The sequence below is a fragment of the Muscardinus avellanarius genome (genome assembly GCF_963383645.1).
Source record: "Muscardinus avellanarius genome assembly, chromosome: 2".
NCBI lineage: Eukaryota > Metazoa > Chordata > Mammalia > Rodentia > Gliridae > Muscardinus > Muscardinus avellanarius.
Genome location: NC_137787.1, coordinates 1,604,404 through 1,618,778, shown reverse-complemented (window position 1 = coordinate 1,618,778; position 14,375 = coordinate 1,604,404). Strand labels below are relative to the sequence as shown.

The 14,375-nt window shown below is 54.1% G+C and overlaps 1 protein-coding gene across 1 annotated transcript; it reads right to left on the bottom strand.

Moving 5' to 3' along the window:
* Positions 1-1,275: 1,275 nt before the first annotated feature.
* On the bottom strand, positions 1,276-2,214 carry LOC308279888 (olfactory receptor 6B3; the record flags this gene model as incomplete). The annotated part of the gene is made up of 1 exon (XM_080720070.1): positions 1,276-2,214. The coding sequence occupies one exon, from the start codon at positions 2,212-2,214 to the stop codon at positions 1,276-1,278; it is 939 nt and encodes a 312-aa protein (XP_080576196.1).
* Positions 2,215-14,375: the final 12,161 nt, after the last annotated feature.

Genomic DNA, 14,375 nt, shown 5'->3' with positions numbered 1-14,375 from the left:
AGATCAGATGAGGGCACCCTGGCCGGGGCTGGGGGCAATGCTGTGCCCTGGGAGGCGTCTGGATGCAGGGTCTACAGGAACATCCCCCATGTGGGGCCGGGCAAAGGACCACCAGGGGCGGAGGGAGTGCAGCAGGCCAGCAAATTCCCCTCCCACGAGCAGGGCCTTCCCAGGCTCAGTTCCAGGATGTAACCACAGCTGCTGTCCCTTCACCAGCTCCTCTTCTGCTGGCCACAAGAGCCCCGGAATCAAAGGAAAAAGGAGTCGCTCCCCGCCTGCCCTGCGCCTCCCGCCTACAGTCTCCTCTGCGCCTTCCCCAGTCCCATTCTGCCAGGGGCAGAGGAAGGCTGGCCTCCAAGCCTGCTGGGTGAGCGGCAGCCTCCCCTCCCCACTCACACTCCGCCCTGCCCTGCCCTGCTTCCTAGTGGGCCCCAGGATACCAGGCACTGCGCTGGCCCTCAAGGTCCAGGAGTGAGCAGGACACACGTCGTCCTGCCTGGACATCTGCATGTACTACAGGTCAGCCAAGATCATCACAAGCAACAGAACAGGTTCTGTGTTTCAGTGGCCGGCAGGCTGTGGGGGCAGGCTGTATGTGCACACTAGGATTCTGACCCCCAGGAGTGGCAGCTAAGCCTGCACCATCTGGCTGGCCTCTTGGGGATGCTGCCATGCCTGCTCCAGACCTCCAGGGTCCACATGAAGCTCAGGGAGAGGTACAGGGGCCTGCGGAACACGGCGCTGCTCCAGCCCCAAGGATGGGGGCCAAGGCCTCCAGCAGGACAGACAGGAAAGGAGCAGAGGCTGGCTGCCCGGCTGGCACAGAGCATACTTGCTGTGTTCAGACAAATGCCTGCGCACTCACACCTGCAATCCCCAGACAATCTGACTTGCGGACTTTTGACGCTCATTGTACAACACTGTTCCATATCCCAGCACTTACGCACACTGAAACGTACTGGGACTGTAGGTGTCACATGCCCTGGCACGTTCTCCTGTCCCCTGACGTGTGCATGGTCATTCTAAGGTGAACACAAAGTATTAAACTTTGCCAAATTCTACTTCTTTCAGATCTAACATATGGGGAACTGCAACACCAGCAAAACCTAAAATATTAGACATCATAATATGAAAGAGAAAAATGGGCATGGAACTGGTTCTTAAATACACGCAGCACTACAATGATGCAGAGAATTTCCATCTTACAAACCAAGCAGCCTCAGGCAGAGCCCAGGCACTCTCAGACGCTGTCCAGAGACGGGTGGGGTGTGCCGCCTACGGTAGAGCCTGAGCCAGCCCCACGGCCTTCCTCAGGGCGTCCTTGAATTCCTTGTTCCTCAGGCAGTAGATCAAGGGATTCAAGATGGGAGTGAGGACGGTGTATAGGACGGAGATGAGCTTGTTGGAGCTGCGCGTGTCAATGGCCTCAGGTCGAACGTACATAAAGAGCAATGCCGTATAGAAGATGGTGACGACGGTGAGGTGGGAGGCACAGGTGGAGAAGGCCTTCCAGCGGCCCGTGGCCGAGGGGATGTGCAGCACGGCCAGCGTGATGTGTCCGTAGGAGAGGACGGTGGCCAGCAGCGGGAACACCAGGATGATGAAGGCCAGGATGAAGTCCACCAGCTCTGCGGTCGAGAAGTCCGTGCAGGCCAGCTTGAGAATGGGGGAGATGTCACAGAAGAAGTGGTTCAAGACGTTGGAGCCACAGAAGGTGGCGCTGGAGATGAAGCCGACCTTGATCACAGAGATGGTGAAGCCGCTCGCGAAGGAGAAGGCCACCAGCTGGACGCAGCGCCCGGTGGTCATGATGACTTGGTAGCGCAGGGGGTGGCAGATGGCCACGTAGCGGTCGTAGGCCATGGAGGCCAGCAGCACGCACTCGGTGCACACCAGGGAGCTGAAGAAGTACAGCTGAGTCATGCAGCCCACGAAGGAGATGCGCTTTCTCTGCAGGAGGAAGCCGTCCAGCATCTTGGGGATGATGTCGCACACATACCAGATCTCCAGGGTTGACATGATGCCCAGAAAGTAGTACATGGGCCGGTGGAGGGAGGCGCTGCTCCAGACCGTGAGGATGATGGCCGCGTTCTCCACCAGGACAAAGAGGTAGGCGAGCAGGAAGAGGAGGAAGAGCACGTACTGCAGCCCCGGGGCCGTGGGGAAGCCCAGCAGGATGAACGTGCTGACCTGGGTGACGTTCTCCCCCCTCATTCTCCTGCACCTGCAAAGATCAGAGGGCCAGCGTGGAGGAGCAGGGGCTGCTGAGGGGAGGAGGCAGGGCAGACCCGGAGGTCAGCTGCGTCCTGAAGGCTGAGAGCGGCTGCCTGCTGCAGCCGGCAACAGGAAAATTCATTCATCTGCCAGGCCTTCCGCAGAGGGGCCTGTGCCGTTGCTTTGGGCACAGTAACGAGTGGGCACAAGGAAGAGAGGGTATGCTTAGGATGCTATGGGGGCTGTCTGCATGGCCCTCCCCACGGGGAGCAGGAGTGGGCACCAACACCGCTGTCTGCTGGGCTGCTGGGGTCCGGGCTTGATTCCCAGCAGGGCGAGCCTTCTGCCCTAGCCAGCACCGCGGCTGCCCTCCACCAGTTCAATCCAGGAAACCCCAGCACTTGCTTAACTGGCTTCTCCCCATGAACTTCCCAGACAGCGAGGCTGCCCTTGGGCTCTGCTGCGGTGTCAGGACACAGAATGTTCTTCCTGGAGGTGAGCTTCTATAGACCAGGGCCTGGGGTATGGGCAGAAAGGGCTGGAGGGTGAGTGAGGGTCTCCAGGGCCTCTGGTCTGTGTGGCTACTGCACCCCATGCCCACATGTGTGTGTACACACACACATATGCATACACACACACGCACACACACTCATATACCTACACATTCACATGTACCTATAGGAACTTAGTTACACACACATTCTCAGAGATGTTCACACACAAATACCCGCTCATAACACAGAAAGTCTCAGTAAACACTCATGGAGGTGGAACGGCATCTGTAGACCAGGGTCCAGCCCAGCCCTGGGCCACCCACCAGTCCAAAATCCATGGGCAGATCTTGGGGCCCAGCTGCACAGACACAGGGCGGCCACGCTGAGTAACACCCTCAGGGACCCTGCCAGCCAGGGCCATCAGCTGCAGCACCGGGTCGAGCTCCCTGCCAGCCAGGGCCGCCAGCCTCAGCACCCAGTTGAGCTCCCTGCCAGCCAGTGCTGAGCAGCCCCAAAGAGCAGAGCAGATACAGGGGAAGGTTTCCAGGCTCTGGGGACCCAGCCACTGCCCGCTGGCACTTCCCCCTCAGCTTAGGCCACGCACCCTCCGTCCTGCTGCCTCGCTGGTGGCTGCCTCTCCACGGCCCTCCCCATCCCCACACACTGCCCTGATTCACGCCCTGCCCCTGCTGGGCTCAAGGAGGCCGAGCCTCTGCCACCCTGCATGGCACCAGCCCTCCCAGGCCACATGGCAGCGGGCCCACCTGGACACGGGCCTGAGTGGTGGCTTTGGGTCAGCGTGACTGCGCTTGACCAGGGTCTAGCGCGCCTGCCCTGTGCTGGCCCTGTCGAGGGCGTGCCCCATGGAGGCTGCGAGGGAAGGAGGCAAGAAGGCTCATTTTGGAGGACGTGCCCTGCGGCACTAAAACCATTCTGGTGTAGATTTTGAGCTGCAGGAACCTGTCAGGACATTGAGAGGTACAGCCAGCCCTTGCTGAGAGGCATCCTTGCTGTGGACGCCCCCACTCTGGGGCTCTGGGCCCTGCTTCCTGTGCCTGCACTGGTCCACGCCCACCCCAGGCTGGGGGGCGCCTGGCTTCTCCCTGCAGCTGCCTCCGGCTTACACACTGGCCGTCATGAGATGAGCCAGATTTTACAGCACACAGACCGTGTACACATGTGAATGCACCAGTGTCGATCTGGGTACTATGTATTGGGGGGGAGGGAGATGCGGGCGGGGGCACCGAGTGCTGTGTGCATGGATGCCTTTGTTGACATGATTTACATCACGATGTGAGACCACAGTGCACTAATACACACACACACACACACACACACACACACACACACACACACACACAGCGCAGGATGGGCAGGACATCCTGCCTCTAACTTGCCACATGCTTGGCAGGCAAATGAATACATTTTTACACGGCTGCACCCTTGCTTCCTGGACAGAGACTGAAAGGGCAGAGGGAGTCCAACTAGGGAGGAGGGAGCCCGGGATTCTTCTGTTTGGACAAGCACCAGGGTGCTGCAACGAATGCCTTTACCAGGTCAGAAATTCAAACTCAGCTCCTTTAAGGAAACTCAGCTCCTTTAAGAGAGAGAAAGGAGGACTCTGACCACGTGGCTGCATCACATGAGGCGAGGGGGCCCGCGGCGGCTCCCTTCCGGCTCTGCACCATCACCCTGGGCCATGTTCTCATGCGGGGCCTCCGCCAGCAGGGCCAGAGAGACCTTGGCCACTGTGGGGAGCGGAGGTGCAGCGAGGGTGCTGGCCAAGGCTGCATGCAGAGCCGGACAAGAGGGCAGGGCACAGTGCCCACGAATGTGCACTCAGCACAGCACCCACAGATGAACCCAGCACAGCACCCACAGACAACCCAGCACAGGACCCACAGAAGAACCTAGCACAGCACCCACATACGGACCCAGCACAGCACCCACAAAGGCACACCCAGCACAGCATCCACAGATGCACACCCAACATACCACCCACAGACGCACACCCAGCACAGCACTCACAGACAAACCCAGCACAGTACCCACAGAAGCCCACCCAGCACAGTACTTACTATGTGAGGACTGTTCACACAGCACCATACACCACTGGGCTGGGTGCTGGCAGGGAGAGTGGAGCTGAGTCCTGGCCATAAATGGCACACATGTGGGGCCCGTGTGGAGGTCACTCACACACTCCCACCCGCAGCTCCGCCAAGACCCAGGTGCAGTGGGCCCTGACACCACTGCCCAGTGCACTCCCACCTGCAGTGCAGTTCTGGGTCCTGCCCAAGGTGCAGGAAGCCATGGAAGGGCCCAGCTGGCCCCAGGAGGGTCGAGCGGCTTGGGCCCTTGTCCGGCGGTGCCCAGGCCCCACCGTGCCCCGCGAGCCTGGGGCAGGCTCTGGAGAAGCGGCCTTCCTGGCACTGAGGGGAAGAGCTGTGGCTTTTTCTGCTGGTGCCCGGGGACTCCAGGGCCCAATTACCCCGTGCCGCTGGCGAGACTGCCCATGCTGCCAATTAGCTGGGTCCTTGCCCCCGGGGCTGCTGCCCTCCCAGCGGAGAGGCCCAGGGACTGTGGAGGCCTTGGCCCCTGGCCCTTGCTCAGTGCTCCTCAGGGCCAGGGACTTCTGCCCTCCATGGGAGATGCTGACCCTCATCACCTTCTGGTCTCTCACTCAGCGGGTCATTGGATGGCCTATGCTGGTGGCCAGAATACATTTCTACAAGAAACCGCACCCCCCATGGCCAGAGGTGGGGGCCATGCTGCCCCCAGGGGCTTGGTGGGGAGTCAGGGCTTGGCGCAGCTCAGAGCCCCAGCCCTGCTCTAGAGGAGGGACGTGTCAGGCCACAAGGGCGGCCACCAGCTGGCCTGTTTCTCCTTGGTCTCGGTTCTCCTGCCCTCCTCTTCTCTCCTCTCCCCTCCCCACTTGGTCCTGAAGCAGGCTGGTCCTGCACGCCCTGGGCTTGACTGGCTGTTCCCTCTGGAACGTTCTTCCTCGGCAGGTTGTCTGTCAGCCCACAGGTCCTTCAAGCCCCCTGCAGACCCAGGGCCTGGTACGTTCTTCCCTCAGAGTTAGTCTCCTTGGCTGCCAGTCCCTCCTGCCTCGGCCCGGGCGGCGAGCTCCCGCCCACCCGCCTCGCTGGTCACATCGGCGCTCCGCTGGCATCGAACCCTTCTGTGGCCTGAGGACCCTCGGCATGGCACCTGGGGCACACGGAGGACGCAGGGATCTCCTCAGAGCCTTAGCTTAATTTCACGGCCAAGATGTTTGTCCAAGTGAGGCCAAATACTTATTTCAGAGAATGAACATGAACATGTATTTTTATAAGTTTTGTCCATAGCTCATATCCCTGAATCCCAGTGTGAGTATTTTAGTTATTTGAGGTGCTTAGATGACTGAATGAGCTTGTGCCTAAAATAGTCCAGATAGAACCTTCTAAACTTGCCTCATGTCCTTTAAAGCTGGACGGAATTCATGGGCCGCTGTCAGCTGTGGATTTAATGAATACAGGACTTCTCATTCCCTATACTGGTTCTGATAACTCTCCAATTCTACCCATTTAAGACAAACAAATGGCCATGATTGGAGAATTGCTCAATGTCAGTTAATGCAACTGTGATGTTCTGGTGTCCTAAGTATTGGTATAAGCACTGCTATCTTAATTTTTTATTTTTTATTGGTGCGTTGTATTCATACATTATAATTGTATTCAAAATCTTGTGTGGACAGACATGCACACATCGCCCATTTAGCCCCTACCCAATTCCCACCTCGTCCCTCCTTCCCATGCTCGGCTTAGTGGTTGACTTAGATATGTTTAAGTACATCGTGTGCTTTAGAGAATTTTCTTCTTCTCCCCTCTCATCCCCTCATTTAGGTTGTCTTATTTGCTCCTCTCTAGAATTTTCTTTTTTATCTAGAGTTCCTCCTGATAAGTCGGGTCCTGCACTCATGTGACCTCTGCATCACATGACCTCTGCGCAGGCTGGGGGGGGCCGAAACCCCTGTGAGAATTGTGCGTTCCCACGTGTAAACCCCTCCCCCCGAGATGCATACTTTAAAAAGAAGAGCCCACCTCTTCTAGCCTCGGATGGGCACGCGGGCCCCATGGAATTCCCACCCCTGATCGCGCTCCGATCCCTGGGAGAGCCATGCAATTAAAGTGAATGCCACCTGCACTGGACCTCTCTCGTGTTTTTCACACTCTGCCAGAGCCACATTTTTACTTTATTTACCATTTGGTGCCGACCCGGGAGGACTTTTGGTCCCTCCCCCCCTTTTTCTTTTTCTTTTTCTCTTTTCTCTTTTTATTTTTACTCTCTTGTTGAGCCCCGGACTCTCTGACCCACCAGCAGCTCGACTGCGAGGTCCCGCACCAGCGCTCCGCTTGCAGGCATTGCTCCCGCCACCACCGCAGCCACCACCGCCAGGGCATGCAGGCTCTGCTGGCTACCAGGCTGCCAAGTTGCACCCGCCCTAAGCCAGGCTCCTTGGGGGTGCTGGCACCTGCTCTGCCTGCCGACAGCCTGTGTGGGACAGGACCTCCACCCTCCGCTTCAACCTCCCACAACCGCTGTTCCGGCTCGGCGTTCTGGTCACCGCTGGGACCACTGGCCGTTCTGTCCTGCCCGCCCCAAGGCAGGCTCACTGAGCAACGCACAGCCCAGCCTCGGCATTTGTCACAGTCACCGGCACCAGGCTTGACTTGCAGGCGTAGCTCCACTCGCTGCTGCCGCTCCATTCTGCCTGCCCAAGCCAGGCTCACGGTGGTGTTCCTCGGGGCCCAGCCTCAGCGTCTGCCGTGGCCTGGAAACCATTTTGTTTTCATGCTGCGGACCCGGCAAGCCATATCGCCTGCACACCACCGTTTGATTCTGCCTGCATCAGCCGCCAGTGCCGCCCACACCAGATACAGGCACCGGCACCCCACGCCCCGGTTCCACTGCACCCCCAGCAGTTTCTCAGTGCTTCCGACGCAGCCAGCACTGGACGGCAACACTTCACTCCTGTAAGCTGCCTCTCCTTCCCTTGGTTAACGGACTCCAGACGTGGGTCTTCCAGTCCACTGGGACCCCAAAATCCAAGTGCTTGGTAACCCATTGTCCCCCGGTCCACTGGGACCACCCTCTGGATGACCAGGTCATCCTCTGGTTTTGAGAAGGGATGGAGACGTCCTTACCAATCTCTTAACCCCCGTTTCTGAACGATTGATCAGGAAAATGGGGATACCTGTTTCCTGTTCTTTGTTTTCACCCACGAACCAATTATGGGAAGTCCAACCTTTAAACTAGCAGAGGACTTATGCCCTTAGCGCCTGTCTGGCCTTGATACGAGTTGGGAAATGGGTTGCAGTGGCCCAAGAACGGGTAAGAACTTTTGTAAGCGGTCTGGTAAATGGTCGGAAGTCTTTATGTTCAAGGTTTTTTCCCCCTGCATTCCGTCCCTCCAAATGCTCTCCCTCATCAGCTGCCATTTTGCGATGGCGTGTAGTCACTGCCTGGTGACATCACAGTCGCCATCTTGGTCGCCATCTTGTGACATCACACAGTCACAACCATGTGACACTGTGCAGTTGCCATCTTGGCCTGCTCCAGCCTGCAATTTTGCTGAGTCACAGGCACAGTCCACTTTTTGTGGCGATACGTGGATGCCAGAGTCTGACCGGGCTGGCTTGTAGGCACTGCTTTCTGCGGACAGATTTACAGGTTCTCTCCTCACCGCCCTGGTCACCATCCTATCCCAGGACAGCCTCCCACTCTAACCCGCTCTGTTCCCCTGCCATCCTCCCTTAAAGAACCAACTAAGGAGGCTTTCGAAAAAATTAGAGAGGCTGATGACGGTTCTCAAACCGCTATCCGAGATTTGGTTACCATGGCATTTAAAGTTTTTAATTCTAGAGAGGAACAGGCAGAGATGGAGTGTACACTCCAACTTCATCAAAAGGCAGATCCCTGGGAGCTGCCCTGTTGAGGGCGGTGGCGGCTCAGGCCTCTGGAGCGCCATCTAGGGGTGGAGGACAGCAATGACGACTACCTCCAGGAGCCGGCCTCAAGTGCGGCAAGGCCAAGCCCACCAATCAGACTGTGCTGGGCATGCGGCCAGGAGGGCCACTGAAACAGTGCTCTTGGAAAAGCGGTGAGCCCCAGGTGCCTCAACACAGGGGGACAATCTTTCCAGACCAGGTCCCGCCGCTGGCCCTACTCAGCCTGGCCGAAGACTGACAGCTCCTTCATCCCAACCTCCTTGCCAGCCCAGGGTAACTCTCAAGGTAGTGGAAGCCAATCTCCTTTTTGGTTGTCTGCTCAGTCCTTTCATCCTTTCAGGTCCTTTCAGGTTCCTTTTCCAATCTCGTAACAGAGGATTGACGGCAAGCTCTCCTGCCCACGCACTACACGCCTTCTTTTACAGGACAAAATTGCTCTGCCCAAAGCGGCAGAGTCTATACAAAGGGCTCCGCTACAACAGCCTCATGACAAATTGTTTTGGACAGTTTTGGGGCCCACTAAGCTTCGTTTTTCTTGGCATAATTCTCTTTAATGTTTTATTTTAGCAGGTCCACTTGTTTACATACTATGGTGCTCTCCCTCTTCAGATGCCAAACTACCACAAGTATTAAACCTCTGAAATCTGTTACTGATGACCTCATATTTTGAAGGGCTCCAAGGGCCAGCAGCTGCAGGGCTCCTTCCCTTCTGGGCAAGGGACAATAGCTGATGGGCTCCTGCCTTTCCCAGGACTCGCTCTCATGATTTGTTTTTTTCTTTAATAGCCCCTCACCTGTTCAAGTCTCCTCAAATGCACATCACTAAGCTGTCCAGGGTAACCTCCAATTCTCGCTGCAGCTACGCTCCCACCTGCCCATTTCTGGCGGACCTGACCTCTCCCGGCCAAGGGGCCCCTTACAATGCCCCTTGACAGCAAGAAGTTGCTCGAGGGTCGAATCTTCACCCCTTATCACCAAAAGGCTGGGATGATAAGTCAGGTACTGCACTCATGTGACCTCTGCGTCACATGACCTCTGCGCGGGCAGGGGCGCCGAAACTCCCGCAAGAATTGTGCGTTCCCACGTGTAAACCCCTCCCCCGAGATGCATACTTTAAAAAGAAGAGCCCGCCTCTTCTAGCCTCGGATGGGTGCACGGGTCCCATGGAATTGCCCAGCCCTGATCGCGCCCAGATCCCCAGGAGAGCAGTGCAATTAAAGTGAATGCCGTGTGTAACAGACCTCTTTCGTGTTTTTTGCACTCTGCAGGACCCACATTTTTATTTTACTTAATACCCCCTATGACCCATTTCTCCCTAGCTCTCACATATTAGGGAAAGCATCCGATTTCTTATTCTTTGTGACTGGCTAATCTCACTTAGCATAATGTCCTCCAGTTCCATCCTTTTCCCTGAAAATGATGTAATTGAGTTTTTTTAATGGCTGAGTAAAATTCCATTGTGTACATATCCCACATTTTTGTAATCCATTCATCTGTTGATGGACATCTTGGCAGGTTCCATAGTTTGGCTATGGTGAATTGTGCAGCTATGAACATAGATAGACATGCATTAATTTGGTAGTTTGGTTTACTTTCTTTTTGGTAGATACTCAGAAGTGGTATTGATGGAACGAATGGTAGATTTGCTCCCATTCTTCTGAGGATTCTCTATACTGTTTTCCAAAGTGGTTGCACTAATTTGCAATCCCACCAACAATGTTTTAGAGTTCCCTCTTCTCCACATCCTCGCCAGCATCTGTTGTTGTTTGTGTTTTGAATGATTGCCATTCTAGTTGGAGTTAGGTGGAATCTCAGGGTAGTTTTGATTTGCATCTCTCTGATTGCCAGTGATGTTGAGCATTTTTTCATGCATTTTTGGCTATTTGAATTTCTTCTTTTGTGTCTATTCAGTTCGCTTTATTTGCCCTTTCTTGATTGTATTTTTTTTTTTTTTTTGGTGGTATTGAGGTTCCTGGAAGCCCTTCTACCTCTGGGCTATACTCCCAGACCTATATTATACTTTTTTATTTTGGGAATCAGGGTCTCTTAAGCCAGCGTGGCTGGCTTCGAACCTGCGCGATCCTCCTGTTTCTGCCTCCCAAGTGCGGGGATTACAAGCATACGCCACCATGCCCGGCGGATTGTTTTTTTAGTGTTGAGTTTTTTGAGTTCTCTGTATATTCTAGATATTAGTCATCTATCGGAGGGGTAGGTGGCAAAAATCTTCTCCCATTCTGTTGGCTCTCGATTGAGGTTCTTGACCGTTTCCTTTGCTGAACAGAAGCTCTTCAGTTTCATGCAATCCCATGTATTGATTCACCTTTTAGTTTATTGTGCCTTTGGGGTCTTGTTGAGAAAATGTTTATCTGTGCCTATGTGTTGCAGTGTTGGACCTATGCCCTCTTCAAGGAGCTGCAAGGTCTCAGATCTAATTTCCAAGTCTTTGATCCATCTTGAATTGACTCTTGTACAGGGTGAGAAAGTGGGATTTATTCCCAATTTTCTGCATATGGTTAACCAGTCTTGCCAACACCATTTGTTGAAGAGGCTATCTTTTTTCCAGTGTATGATCTTGACCCCTTTGTCAAAGATCAATTGGCTGTAAGTGTGTGGATGTTTCTGGGTCTTCTATTCTGCTCCATTGGTCTATGTATCTGTTTTTGCTGGTACTATGCTGTTTTTATTACAATGGCTTTGTAGTATAGTTTAAAGTCAGGTATTGTGATTCCTCCTGCATGTTTTTTGTTGCTGAGAACTACCTTGGCTATTCTGGGTTTTTTGTTGTTCCAAATGAATTTAAGAACTGATTTTTCTATGACTGTGAGGAATGATCTTGGTAGTTTAATGGGCATTGCATTAAATCTGTAGATCACTTTGGAAGTATGGCCATTTTAATGATATTTATTCTGCCTATCCATGAACACGGAAGATCTTTCCATCTTCTAAGATCATCTTCGATTTCTTTTTTCAATGTTTTTAAATTTTTCTTTGTAGAGATCTTTTACCTCCTTGGTTAGCACTGCTATTTAAGAATCTGGCCGCCATGTTGGAACCAGCCTGTTTAGTTTCATTTCCTGAGGAACCCAGGAGTTCAGTTTGTTGGAAGCTGACCCTCCAAGACAACAAGTGGCCATGGCAAAGCAAATTCTATTCATTTTCATGTCACCCGCCCCTAAAGGACTCCCCTCCATTTCAGCAGGTATCTCAAAAACCTATAAACCTTATACTGTCCAAGGGTCCCGCTGCGTCTCCCACCCGAGACAGCCTGTCAGGCTCCTGACATTAAACTCTTTTGGCCCGGTGTGGTGGCACACACTTGTAATTTGTAATCGCAGTGCTTGGGAGGCTGAGACAGGAGGATCACACAGGTTCGAAGCCAGCCTCAGCTACATAGTGAGGCTCTCAGCAACTTAGTGAGACCCTGTTTCCCAATAAAATATAAAATAGGTTTGAGAGTGTAGCCAGGAGGTAGAAAGCCCCTGGGCTGCACCCCCAGCACAACACACACACACACACACACACACACACACACACACACACACGTACGTCCTGCACCACCTCTCACTGAGCTCCAAGCGCAGCATCTCAGTGCTGCAGCAACTGCTCAATGGCCCTGGAGAGGCCTCCGCTCAGTGTGCGCGGCATTCCAGGTCAGAGGGAGAGTCAGTACTCGCTTCCTTTATCTTCAGAAATCAAGCACGAGGCCTGGCCTGAACGCCACTGTGTAGCGGAGCCTCTCTGTTTCCCAGCCTTGCACTGCGCAACAATCCTGCTCGTATCCAGGGTGTGAGCACCTGTCATGCTCCCACCAAGGAGCGTGCTGCCATTGGCTGCACTTACTTTACACGCCGACTCCGTGTGGAGGCCTCATGGCTTCCACGGAAAAGCCTCAGTCATCCAGAAAGAAAACGTTCATGACTGGAATGGGACAGGGCTGCTCAAGGTGTTTCCTCCTGATGGGGGAATGAGAGCATTCCAGCTCCTCCCCGACCTGCAGACGAAGACACGTCAGAGGTGGCCCTGGCTGTCAGGAGTGGGGTCCTGCCTGCTGCTTAGCGAGCTACGAGGAAGGTGGTTTGAGCATCATTACCTCAGGGAGACAGTCCGGACCAGGCTTTGTAACAAAAGAATGTGATTCCCCCTCCTCCTCCTCCTCCTCCTCCTCCTCCGCCACTGCCTCCTCTTCTTCTCCTTCTTCTCCTCCTTCTCCTCCTCTTCCTCCTCTTCCTCCTCTTCTTCTCCTTCTCCTTCTTCTCCTCCTTCTCCTCCTCTTCCTCCTCTTCTTCTCCTCCTTCTCCTCCTCCTCCTCCTCCTCCTCCTCCTCCTCCTCCTCCTCTTTTTTGGTGGCACTGGGGGTGGAACCCAGGGGCTTTTCTACCTCCGGGCTATACTCCCAGCCCTATTTTATATTTTATTTGGAAACAGGGTCTCACTAAGTTGCTGAGAGCCTCACTAAGTAGCTGAGGCTGGCTTCGAACCTGCGCGATCCTCCTGTCTCAGCCTCCCCAGCGCGGGGATCACAAGGGCGCCACCGCGCCCGGCTGAGGAACATGGCCTTTCTATTCCCGGGCTTTGGACTTCACATGACCTCTCACTGTCATAAGTGTTATGTGTTCACTTACAAATATAATGATGAGTTCTTACCCACAAACACGAGGGAAACACAGTCCACCACACACTGTCCCTGCAGTGAGCCCCAGGAGCTGGGACTGGGTTTTTCTAACTTGTCTGAGCTAGTTTGAAGAAATGAACTTTGTTTTCAAGTTCTATACGCTGTGGAAAGCCCAGCAAATTCCAACAAAGTCGGCGTTTCCCAGCATGCAGACTAACGTCTTCTGAGACCGTTTTTTCCTCCTTTGAATTTTTACCCCAAGACCCTGAAAGCTGCGTAGATTAACTGCACTACTCTCCCACTGCTGCCTGGTGATGGGGAGACCGCTGTTCTGTAAGTGCGGTGCAGAACGCGGGGCCCTTTGTGCTGATGCATGAGCTACTGCACAGGCTCACCCTATGACCACCTTGTCGATGGATCCGACGTCACAGACTCAGCAGGAAAGTGTCAGGCTGGATGTGCTGTCAAAGCCCAACATGGGTCGGTAGAGAAGGAAAATCTGCACAGTTGACTACAGTTCAGCAGTGGAGCTTTTCCAGTTTGTTATTAGTTAAGGACACATCAGTAAGTGTTTACCCAGATAGCAGATGTGCTTTAGGTGTGGTCCACAGTCTTAGCATGTTACAAAAACCCTTCTGGTGGGCCTCCCAGAAGAAGCAGACTCCAAGTAGACAAACTCCCTCTTTCTCTTCTTTCTGCTCTTCCTCCTTCTTTTGGCACTGCAGATTGAGCCCAGGAGTATTCTACATCCAAGCTACACCCCCAGCCCTTCTTGGTTTTTATTTTAAAACATGGTCTCACTACGTTGCTGAGGGCCTCAGTAAATTGCTGAGGCTGGCCTTGAACCTGTGATCTTCCTATCTCAGCCTCCAAAGTATTGGGATTACAGGTGTGCACCACCACACCTGGACGGATTGCTCTCTCCTCCCTTATTATCACCTGTTGCCACTATCAGGACTGAGGTTCACATCTCTAAAACCAAACCTGAATATCCAAAGGATTCCCTGGGGGGTTATGATAAGTCTTCCGGTGCAGAGATAGCTAGGATTTACAGCCTGAATGCGC